We start from the raw sequence: 12,548 nt of genomic DNA, 5'->3' as shown, positions 1-12,548 counted from the left end.
ATATGAATACGTGTGTGTGGTGGTAGGAACTACCTTGAAAGGTTTGCAGGAATAGTTGCAGCAAAATGTGTTCCTTTTACATAAAGACTCAAGGCAGCTACAAACATATACATACCAAATTTTTCAGAGTTTTATTTGTAACTAGTTTTATCTAGTATATATTGTTTTTGTTCCAGTTTCATAATTATGCACTACTTTGTGTTGGTCTATCACATAAAATCCCATTTAAAGTTAATTGCAATGTGACAAAATAGAAAAAGGTTATATAGAAATAAAAACTATTGTCAGGTGATGTTCAACCAAAGAGCTGCGGCTTTGGCTGAATGTTGAATGCTGCATTGTACTTTCTGTTTCCCTGTTCATTTTTCAATGATACTCTTCTGATACTCTTGTGGAAAACAATAAGTCCTTCAGCTTATTGCAATGACTAAAAACATGAGAAAAAGCAACACATAAGAAAGTAAATTAATATGTAACTCCTGTATGTACCTGGTTGATCATAATGAAAGTGGCTTCCAAAAGAAAAGCACCAGATGTATGGTAAGATGCATGTCCTTGAGGGGAAGAAGATGAAAACATTTTCAACCCCTGACTTGAGCAAAGTGTGAATAGTGCAGACTGTAGCCTGGAAAAATGGAATGCTTTATTTTAGTGATTGGTTGGTGCTATGGCCCCTGGCCTCTTGAGGCTGTGCAGGCTTCTTTTTGTTATTTATGCAGGTTCAACTGTGAGGGCACACCTTCCTGATTGGCTGCATGAAGGCTGCAGAGGAGCAGCGACCTCATTGGACCAGCAGAGGATTGTCAAGCCAATCAGATGCTGATGAGGCCCATCTGCACCTTATAAAAGGCTCCTGAAGTCATTCCTCCAGAGGGGGCAGCTTGTAGGAAGAGGTTTTGTTCAGCTGTCACCCTCCTTTGGTGCTTATAATGGCTTTTGGGGAGTTTTGAGACATTTTATTCTTGCTTGTTCTGCTAAGCAGTTTGACTGCTCTGGTTTGACTTGGAAGCTTGTGTTTGGGAGGCTTGGTGCTCCATTTGTCCTTTCTTTTAGGTCGTTTTGAGTTTACTGTAGACTGTCTTGATTGAACATTTTGTAATTCAATTTGTACCTAAAAATTCTTGAATTTGTTAGTCCTTTTTGTTTTGTTTTAATTGGGTTACATTGTCTTGTGTTTTGGTTTTGTGAAACCATCTTTTTTGTAATAAATTATTTTACACTCCACTTATTTTCTCTGGACACATTTTTGCCCCTGAACTCCTAGACCTTGGGGGCATAACAGTTGGCGATAATTGTAGTCAGTAAATGTTTTACTGTATTTCTTGTTATGTCTAACAGCAATTATTGAAATACTGATGTGTCCTTGATTTGCAAATTATAAAAGATAACATAATAACTTCAAACTGCATTGTTGTGTTGTGGGTAAGACAGTAATGATCTGTTTTAGACAAATATACTGTCCAAGAAAAGTGTTCAGGTGAAGCATCCTGATTAAATAATTTAGCTAGCTTGTATAGCTTCATAGTGAAGGTTGAATTTGGCAGAGTGGTTGACTCTTAAGAATTAATCTTTACCTTAGACATTATTATTTTGTATTCCCATCACTAAACTACAGAAACCCACAACTGGCATATCGAAATAAGATTTTACGATGCAATTACCGAATAAATCAAATATATATTTAGTGTTTGTGCAAACCACTGGGCATTGACTTGAACATGTAGAGTGTTAAGGTCTCACTGACAACCTAAAAGACTGACGCATTTAGTAATTGCAGTATTTTTCAGCATTTTCAATCAACCTCCTTTGAATTGTTTTGCTGTGTGAGACAGTTTTTTTTTCTGGAGTTTACAGAGAGGAGTTTCTTTACTTGTGTGTCATTGAGCCTTTTCTTAGCATTATGCTTGACAGGTAAATTGTTGCCACTGCAACTTTCCCTCTCGTCAAAGTCAGAATCGCACTAAAAGCAATAAGTCTGGCTTCAAACCTCACCAGTGGAAGTAATGCCATTTTTCTGGTTGATATTGAATATGTGGTTATCATGTGAAAATCCTAAAATTTAGTTTTGAGTGATGTTTAAGAGCTGGTTATCTAATATCTAATTGAATCAGCTTCATTGAAATAAATAGACAAAAGGATGAAGCTTTTCTTTCACAGTTAAAAGCAGACATGACAAATTACATGACAAAATTCACAAAGCATGTTCTGTCAGTCATCTTCTTTCCACAATTTCTGTGTGTCCTCAGAATATCTCAGAACATGAGGTGATGCGAGGGCACAGGGATGAAACATTCTTCATTAAATCCATGCTTTTTTTTTTTTTTTTTTTTTTACTGCTCAGGGCAGTTCATGACTAAACTTGTTACTATCTGTTGCACATCCTCTAATGTTGACCTGTCCAAGTGTACCACTAAATATATTGTACAGAAAAAAATCTTCATTATTATGTCTAGTCATGTTAGCTCTATGTTGAGGCCTTAATTTGAAAAGAAACAGAAAATTCCCAATTGGCAGAGGATCATATAGAATGTGAAGTATAGATCAATTTTATCTGCACATACGTGGTTATTTTTATGAACAGAGTAATTGGTTTATTTGGGCATTATCTAGTCCCTACACACTGCAGTAAAAGCCAGAGGCTAGCTCAGGGGCTGGGGGCTGTCTGGAGTCAGAACAAATCAAAGCAACTGCCTCATAGCCAGGGTTACACATAAACCCTGTGTCATTCAACGCGATGAGGCTAATAACAGTCAGGTAACACTCCACTGTGTGTCTGCGTGAACAGTGTGGCTGCTCGACCCAAACACTAAAGAGGTACTTCCCCTGCCAAGGAGAAAAATAACTGTGAGCCTTGACTGACAGGGTTAATCACAAGTTACAAATGTTTCAGCAGCTTTGGGACAAAAATGTGGCTGGAAAATATTATTACATTTTCCATATTCATTGCTCTTTGGCACAAATAAAGTAATCAGCTAATGAGCAAAAACAAAACAAAATAAAAACACACCCACAGTGTCAAACTTTCCTTGTAACACACACCTGTACTTCAGGATTTACTGAAGAACAGATTAGGTCTAATCATTTAATGTAACTTTATGATTAGATCACCCCAATCTGTGACAATGAGGTGAAAAGTTAAGCTTAGTTTATATATCATTATCTCTCACTTTTAAGGAAATTCCGTCAACTTTAATTTTTTGAAAATATACTACAGAATGCTCTCGGACATCTCTTAGGTAAGTAAGTACAGCTGGACAAATGAAGAATTTTAAGTTAAAATGACATGGTTGTGCTAGAAGAAAAATCTTCTCAAAGCATTTTATCTGGACAGATAAAAATGAAAGTGATTCCAAATATAGCAGCTGGCTGGACTTGTGCTTATTCACTAATGGACACAGAGCTCCACTTAGAGCATGGCCCTCTGTCAGTGTGGATGAGCAAGCTGGACCTTTGTAAAGTTGAAAATGGACTTGAACAGCTTCCAAACTTGCTGCCACTGTCTGTCAAATACTTCTGCACAAGTGCTGATTCAGAAACAGGTTTGCTGTCCACTGGGTCACAGCTTTCTTCCCCCGATTTAAATAAATGATTTACTGTATGTGAAGTCTTTGAGCTGAGTTTAAAAACTTCTAAGACTCAAGTATTTACATCACTACCTCATTTAAAAGAGAAGTTTAATTTGACTTTTCATAAAATATGGCAAACATTTTTAAGGTATATGTTAAACCTACCTGCACATTGGATTGATTGATCTTCTGTAATTGAGCTGGACTCAACAAGATCTATGAGAGATACTGATGCCATCGGTCTCTCACCCTATCTCTGATTCATATACATTTTTATTTAATCCTTATTGATTGCTCTCCTCCACACTTTGCCCTCGCCCATCCAGTCCTTCTTGTCTTTTTCTTGTTGCGTTATATTATTGTAAATATATTTTACTTTAGATATGTCTCATTCTTTGATTTTTGCTTGATCCTGAACCAATTTTGTCCTGTCAGTTCATAATTGTGATGTTACTAAAAAATAAAAAATAAAGTATTCTAAAAACAAAAGAAAACCTGCTGAAGGAAAATTGATGATGAACAAAGTTTTCTGTTTAAAGATGTCCGAGATTGTGTTGAATCTGCTTTTGGCAGTGTTAGAAACAAAATATTGATTTCCACATATTTTTTGAAAAGTTAAGGTTGTTATGTTTCAGTTACTTTCATTATAAAGAATGATATGAATAACTAACTTGTTTGCATGACATCTTTAGCGTACTTATTTTAATTATGAATTAATTAGAAAAATGGACGTCAAGATGTAAACTGAGAACAGAAAACCTCCTTTTGGTCAAACAGACATGATGAAATTGTTTAAGACTATCAGTGTTTCACAGGAGACAGATCTGACATCAAGGCAACCCTCCTGTGAGTTTCCTTCTCTTATATTTGTTCCTTTAAGAGGACGATGATACTTCAGAGTCGACTTTCACACATGCATCTGTGAATGTGTGAAATAACACAGCTCCTTCTTTCGCCTTTTTTATGCACATGTCCTGCACAGTTAGTCAACTTTTTGACCTCAGGGAAAAAATAAATCAATTACCTTAAAACTCAGGCTGCTTATTACTTTTAAAAAAAGCAAATCCAAAACCTGGGGATTGCAGACAGTCAATATTCTCCAAGATGCATTGAACATTTTGATTTAGAAATGAAGCTATACAGAAGCAGACTGCTTGAGACAGCCTGTCCGTCATCTAACAGGTCACCGTTTAGCTACAGCCACACAGCCTCTGCCAACTCTGAGCCACAATGGTGACTAATTGCTATAGTCCTTACCTTTTCTGATCAACACAAGGCATTCTCTCTTGTTTCCAATGATACAACAAGAATTTAAATGAGCCAATTAGTGTGTTTATTTCCCCCGGTATGTCAAGTTTACCAAGTGTGTGATTGAGATTCTACAGCGCAGCAGTACAGCAAAAACGTCGAGCTGCCCTGTGGGCCACTGGGACCAATAACAATGTGCATCACACTGTGGATTCATTTATAGTTCTGTTGTTCAGGGTATTTACTGTAACACATTGTTGGTTCTTCAGACATGTATTGCTTGTGTAGTTTTGTGTTTTGTTTGTTACAAATAAAAAGCATTTAATACCAAAAATCAGCCAGTTGCTTAAAAGCCAAAACACTTTGAGCTAAAATAATTAATTGCTTTTCTATCTTCTGAGAAAGCGTGTGAGTTTCTGTCTTGGTTTTTTTCTTGTCTTTTTATTATTTTTGAAACAAAAAAAAAATATTTTATTTTGTCATTACTATTAAAAAGTGCTTTGATCTGAATTTGAATACACATCCCGCTGCCTGCAATGTGAGCTCATAAATACAGAGTGAAAATTGTTAATCTTAATAGTTGTTTATTTTTAATCATTTTTCTTATGCTGTCTTTTTTTCCCCCCCACTGTCAGTTGTTGCAAGGAAAGACCATCCCTAAACTGGGATCACTGGACCAGATTGAAACAGGAAGTGGAGATTCAGAAGGACATTACAGCGGTGACTGTGATGATGAGGATGGATGTGCAGGGTCAGGGGGCGGCGAGCTTAACAGAAAAGTCTCCAAAAGTAAGTAACTATTGTGTGATATTGGTAATAAATCTCTAGTTGATGTGTTTGTCTCAAGGCAAATACATGTGTCTGAACAAATTAGCAGACACATCGTAAACTTATATTAGTGATATCAATGAGCTTAGAAAGCATAATGTATCAAAATAATTGTATTATATATAGCTGTTATTGGTAGGTATTAAATGTTATCTTCATTTAAATTGGCAAGATTTTACAAAGTTCTTTTTCTTTATCAGTGAAAAAAACTTAAAGACGCACCTATATATTCTTTTAAATAGGACTGGCTCCAGTCTCGTTTTATGACAGCCGTAATAATAGTCATTAAAGATAATAGTTGCTATGGGGACATTATTGCAATCAAGGCCTGTAACTCGAAAAATTATTGCTCCTCTGCGGTTCAGCAACCTTCAATGAATCACAGCGGCAGAGCTCTCCTCTCCATTTTCTTACCTTTTGCACTTTTCTTTTAGCACTTATAGATTTCCCCTCTTCTTGGTCCTCTGCTCTCCATCAGACATGCTAACAACCTGATTAATTACCTCTCTCGCTTTGCCTATGGCGATTCAAAGGAAGCTAGGGTCATCCAAACTCACCATTCTACCCATGAAAATGTTTCCTCTGCTGCTTGTCAGCCTCACTGTGGGCTTCAGCCGCCGCGGTTCAGGAAAGCTGCTTAACGATCACTCATCTGAAGCTGTCGGGAGGCTCTGACATTTATCACCCATTACAGCTGAGCCACCCTTTCCTTGTCATAGGCCAGATCAGGCTGCCTCCTATATTTATAACCCGCTGTCTGCTGTGACCTCTGTTGAACATCGGTCCCCTGGTGCCTGACCCTCAAAACAACAGGGAGGGACTTCTTCTCAGTCCCTGCAGGATTTAGTGGCGACTACTGTACCAAAACATTTATTTATTTATCTATTTTTCAGTGTTTTGTCATTGTTGTGTGGAAAAGAATGAGCAATTTAAGAAAAATTTCCAATTTCAATGTTTACATTTTCTCTAAAGTCTAATAGTAAAACTATTAAAATAAAATTATTATCAAGAAAATCAACAACTGATTAACTTTTGTGTTCAGCTCTAGCGAGAATTATGAAGCACATAAACCCTTTGGTGTTTCTTTTTTTTATTGTTGGACAATGTCAGTTTTATTGTTTATTATTTGAATAGTTTTCATCTACTTATTTGCAGTTTCTTTTATGCAACATTGTATGCATTTTTAAAGTTTCCATCAATATTTTTTATGCTCATTTCGAAGTTTCATATTAGGAATGGCTGATGGAAATGGCAAAATACAAAATAAGTTCCTCAAGTCTAAAAAAAGTGCTTTCCAAGAAAGAGTTAATGTGCAAAAAGGGACATGGACACACATTTGCCAAATGAGATCTGACATAGCTTTTCCATCGGTGGGTCTGTACATTATTAGAGGCACAAATTTCCAAGTCCAAACTTTCAGAACGGAGGGGAGGACTCTCTCCATATTTCTGAGATGTGTGAAAGTCTGTATCTTGCTTATTGCAGCCCTGCGTATTTTAAAAAATTAGACTGGTTAATCTGATCAATCTTTAATACAGCCTAAAATGTTATGATATTCAAAATTTACTTTTAATCTTATAAATCAGCCTAATTTACAAAGTATGACTTTGTGAATCAGCAAAACTTAATTAAGACTCAAACTCTTGCAGTCAACTGTATTGCCTGTTTTCGCACTTTATTTCATACATTGAAATATTTAATTTTGCTTGCTGTCAGTGACACGACTTTGAATTTTCATGAAGTTACCAAAGCTTCCTTAGGAAACAGAGTTGCTTAATTGCCTACCTTGAGGTTAAAACACCGCGGTGAAGATGCAGCTTTAATGACCGCTGTTAGGTTTTTTGCAGTGAACGTGCAAAAACTTCAAAACAGAACACCTCAGAGACAAAAATATAGAATCCAAAACAAGAGGCAGACACAAGAAAAACTATGCATTTTGCATCAAAGCCACTGTATTAATAAACTTTTACGCAACAAAAAGGACTGGACTAAAAATAGTTCTGTGAAAATATATAATCACACAATTAACTATGAGTAATTAAATAACAAGGGGAGTCTGAGAGAGGACTTGTGCAAAAGAAATATTCGGTGGTGGTTCTCACAAAGATTTAAACAACATTTACAGAGAGAAGTGTTTTATGGAAGACATATAAAATGCATCACAAGCTTACAAGTCAGTCAAAGCAGATTACCTACAGTGATAGTGCTATTTTATGATCAGATTCAAAGCCTAAAGACCATGTATAATTTAATTGGATTTCTTTGTCTGCTATAATTCATAATCTCTCTCTCATTTGATATTTATCTGCAGAACATGCAGATGATAGATCAGTGTGATAAAGAATTTAAATGAGATGAGCTCAATACTGACAATACAAGCTTGATTTAAAGGATTATCCTTATTTAGCAGAATTATTGTTGCACAGAATCGTTACATATGCATGTGATCGATGCAACAAAATGAGCTGTGTGCGCTTCTGAGATTTTCCCTGGATATTAAATATTTAGTTATTGAAGCCAAGCAGCTTCTATAGTATTGTTTTTCATTCTCTGCATTTCAGTCCAAATTGTTTTTTTTTTTTTTTTTTCAGTGAATGGTAACTGAAACAATTAATTATTCTTCCAGAAATTCAGAGAAACACTTGAAAGCACAGAGAGAAACCAGAAGATTGATTCACATCATCAGGCTCATTACGGTGGTGCACGAACTCCTCACAGCTCAGTGGGTGACATTGACTCGGAAAACACAAATCCAAAGGGAAAATCAATTCAGCATGAATCCAGGTTCACCGCATAAGAAGGCTTGCTCTTATGCATCAGTGAACTCTGGAGAAAGGGTTCTAAGAAGAAGTTATGAGACAGTTAATAGCTATTTTACATTATATTTAATGCTTATTAAGTCGTTAACTTGGCAAATTAGTAAAACAGAATACCACAATCATATGTTAATACATAGATGTCCAGTTTTAGTTCTTAATTGCTACATAAGAACACAGTGTCACTTATGACTCGAAGCAGCTGTACCTTTATTAATACCGAATGACATTTTAGTGGGTTGAGGCAAATTTATGTTTTCACTCTAAATTTCGAAGTCTCATTTATGTTAATTCCATAAAAAGCTTTTGAGAAAATTAAGCCAAAAGTGCAAATGTAAAACTAATGAATGTAATTAAAAGAGCTGGGACATCCAAACTTATTTTCCCCTGAAATGTGACAGCAAATAAATGGTTGGCCACACATGCTTTATGACTCTAATTGCATTTTGCCCCAAACTCAAACTAGCTTGAAAATAAAGTCAGTTAAGTTGCTGCTTTGTGTAAATACTGTTAGTTATTATTCTCTCTTCTTAATAAAAATACTGTCGGCTTTCAGTCCCCATTTGACTTTAATTTGTAAATAAGACGTGTTCATTTAATAAAAAATGTTTTATGACTTAAAGATATCTGAGCTTTACAACAAAATGAAATTATTCTTGTACAACCATTAAAATAAAACTATTAGTAATTGCTAGTGTGTTGTTTTTCTGCAACCCTTGATGTGGTAAATACAAACAAAGCCTTTTGTAAATTTAGATAATCAAGAATGCTCAGAATCATGTTTTTTTCTGAATTGATGATATCCATCTATGACATTAATCGCCACAAAACTTCTGGTCTGCGTTAATGATCTGTGAATAATGTTTCACCCATTGTCTGCTGTTCGATAGCTACAGGAAGGGTTTGTTGTTGTGCGTAATGAGGTTGAGTGGCACCGTAAACCCTGCTGCTAATGCTGCTGTTTTTTGGTCTTATTTACGTTTCTCTTTCACATCATGCTGCCCTGAGGGAAAACTTACGCAATGCTATTGAGGAGTTGAAAAAGTAGCCTCATAAAATGGGTTAAAACAGAAGTGTAAAACTGTTATATCACTTAATGAATCAAATTGTTTAATTTCTTTCCAAAACCTTTTGTGCTAATGAATAAATGGATGAGTTGGCTCGTTGCCAGTGCACATTTTAAAAGCCAGCACTTTTAATGACGTTATGTAGATTAGTATAAATGGCACACCTGTCCATAACATGAGCAACTTCACTGCTAAACTGAAGGAAATACTCTACATAATTGTGGAGGAAGAGAAATGCTAATAGGATTGAGGTACAGGCATACCAAAGTTTAACATTAGCTAGGTTCAAACCACCTTCAGCTGGAAATAGAGGAATTAGGAATTACTTCTTTGTCTATAATATTTGTCCAACTTTTTGCAACATAACAGTTCCAAGCATTTTTCTTACACACCTCTGGTTTGCAGCTGCTATAGTTTTCTGGATTAAAACCCTTCATTGGACTCCTCTAAACATACCCAATGCTCCTTGTTTTGGCTGCTGATTAGCTTAGGTTTTGTCTCGTTAGATTGTAAACCTTTTCCAGAAAGGTTTTTTGTTGTTTGTGGTCAAGTGCAAATTGTTATTGATCTTCAAGGCGCACATTTTGCTCCTCTTTCTCAGTCCATGTTGAATTTGAACTCACTTCACTGTGTTGTTCTTAAACATCCTAATACATTTTCTTTCATTTAAGGTGGAAGATTTCATTGATAGACACAATTGGGTGTTGAAAATATAAAAAATATGATCTCAGCAAGTAGACTGATTTTTAATGAAAAAATCAGGGAACATTGGGCTTTAGGAATAATCTTCCCAAAGTCCTACCTACAATACTGTAAAAAGATGTCAAGAATATGCTTTAGCAGTTCTTACTTTGAAAACGTGTTTGAAATAAATGAATAAATTAAATCAAATCCAGTGCCAGGTCCATGCCAAAAAAACACATTTAAAATGCTGCCTAAAAGTGCAGAAACCTTTTCTTGGAACAGTACATTTGAAGAACTTTCCTTAAATCAAGTTAATATAATTTGCAAACCTGTTTTAACACTTTAATCTAATCCTTTTTATGTAAAAGGTTGTTGATGAAAAGTGTATTGTGAAGCAAGCACTCACACTCCCATTCTTTTTAGCCACCTTGCAGAAAAAAGGGGATAACAAAATGTCTTTGCCACACAGTTTCCAATTACTTGTTGATTCAACGTGTTCTAGAAAACACACAAAAAAAATCAAGATCTTTCTCAATTTCCTCTTATCCAAGTGGATTCTTAGATTTCTTTTACTTGTCAGCAGTGCCCATAGTGGTAAACATCTAAGAGGTTTTTCATGCTCCAACCCTGCCTGGCCAGCAGCCTGATGACTTTTATCAGGCCTGGCATCATTTAGCTGCAGACACTGTGACTGCTCGCACCATGAGTACTGCATGGCCAAAAGACGTCTGTCAGACAGAGTGGCAGCAGGAGAGACAGAAATCGATTTCTTGCAGGTAAGCACAATGAGAGCGAGGGGATAGACTCCTTTATCACAACTCTTATGAACAAAAGCTGTTTTATTCAAATGCTCTAATCTATTATAGAAAAAGAGAGGAATGTAGTTATTCCTAATGAGTCTCTGGCTCCAATTTTAAATTATAATTGCCATAGCCATACTAAATAACCAAATCCAGATTTTTTATTATAATTTTTTGCTGTGTTTAATCCACCTCTAAATAAGAGATCTAAGACATGGATGATAACATCATGGCCTCTTTGTTGGAAATATACAGTAATAGGGCTATCATTGAAAGCTGTTAAGAGTTTTCCTACCAGGCCCTACAGCACTCTGCTGTGACCATTAGACAGATCTTTATCTTCATTACTCTGTGAGATCAAATTAACTTACCTGCTGTGACTCTTGCCCTTCTCTGCACCAGAAATAATAAGATCAAAGTCATTTACTGTACTGCAGTGTCTTGTAAGCTTTTGGTCAATGAGTTTTACTGTGTGAAGTCCTCTGTGATTTTATTACTAGATACGTTAACCTACTGGACCATTTAATATTGGAGCATATCATGTCATAGAGACTGTAATTAATTATTTATTTTAAAGTTATATTTTGTTGAGTGTTTACAGTTGAGGTTCACACAATATAATTTTCATACAGATTTTGTTCTATGCTTAGAGATAATTGAAGCTGAGATGATACTCTGCAGCAGAGATAATACTCTGAAATGCCTGTGTCTTAAATGGGTAACTTAGTCTATTGAGTGGCTAAGCCTTTTGATACTCAGACCTGCATTCATAAACTCTGACAAAAGTATAAACAAGCTGCAAAAGGGGGGAAAGTGACCATCTGGAAGTTCATCGCCAGACAATCATAGTCAGAAACAGTGGGAACCAGTCTCCATAATAATAGGAAATGGAGTTTGAAATCATCCACACTCACTGGTAGAGGAATCTAAGCGATGCTGCATTAAAGCAGAACAGCACAAATTAACTGAGTAACGGCAGACTCCAAGACTGTCAAACACAAGGGACGCCGCAAGTGATCATGAATGATCTTGACAAGGCAACAGCTCCATCCGACTACTGCGCAACACAGAAATTCCTGTCAGACATCACAGTCTTGAAGCTGAAGAGACATGTGTGTCAATACAGGAGTAAAATGCAGCAGGGGATTGAAAACAACACCAGAGGCCCAAAGCACCAGCTGCTGAAGACAGAGCTGTCATTGGAACAGATGAACCTGAACACCGGCTGGATTAGATCGACTTGGAAGAGGCAATCGAATAATACAGCACTGCAGAGTGGAAATACTTACTGACAAGCAGAAACTCTCTAACAAAGTTGCAATTTACATGGAAGTAAATGCAAATGTTTTAATGTGTAGTAATGTTTACTACACATTAAAATAGTAAATAAACATCAGAAAAGGGTCTTGTTCCGAATTCTTTACTGACCAATATAACATTTAGATGCACGCCACGGCACTTATTTTCAGTAATACCATGGTTACACACTCTTTAGTAACCAATATTGCACACTTCCTGCAAGATAAATAATGTTGCCAC

The 12,548-nt window shown here is 36.1% G+C and overlaps 1 protein-coding gene across 1 annotated transcript in view; it reads left to right on the top strand.

Moving 5' to 3' along the window:
• gpc5a (glypican 5a) overlaps positions 1 to 12,548 on the top strand; it is a 116,095-nt gene that overhangs the window by 72,711 nt on the left and 30,836 nt on the right. Inside the window, exon 8 of the mRNA XM_055045254.1 lies at positions 5,450 to 5,603. Coding sequence (XP_054901229.1) covers positions 5,450 to 5,603 — 154 coding nt within the window. The remainder of the gene's footprint in view (positions 1 to 5,449; positions 5,604 to 12,548) is intronic.

Source organism: Poeciliopsis prolifica, unplaced genomic scaffold, assembly GCF_027474105.1.
Source record: "Poeciliopsis prolifica strain line A6 unplaced genomic scaffold, Auburn_PproV2 SCAFFOLD021, whole genome shotgun sequence".
Lineage (NCBI taxonomy): Eukaryota > Metazoa > Chordata > Actinopteri > Cyprinodontiformes > Poeciliidae > Poeciliopsis > Poeciliopsis prolifica.
The sequence above is the reverse complement of the archived record's forward strand: the minus strand, read 5'-3'. Positions and strand labels throughout refer to the sequence as shown.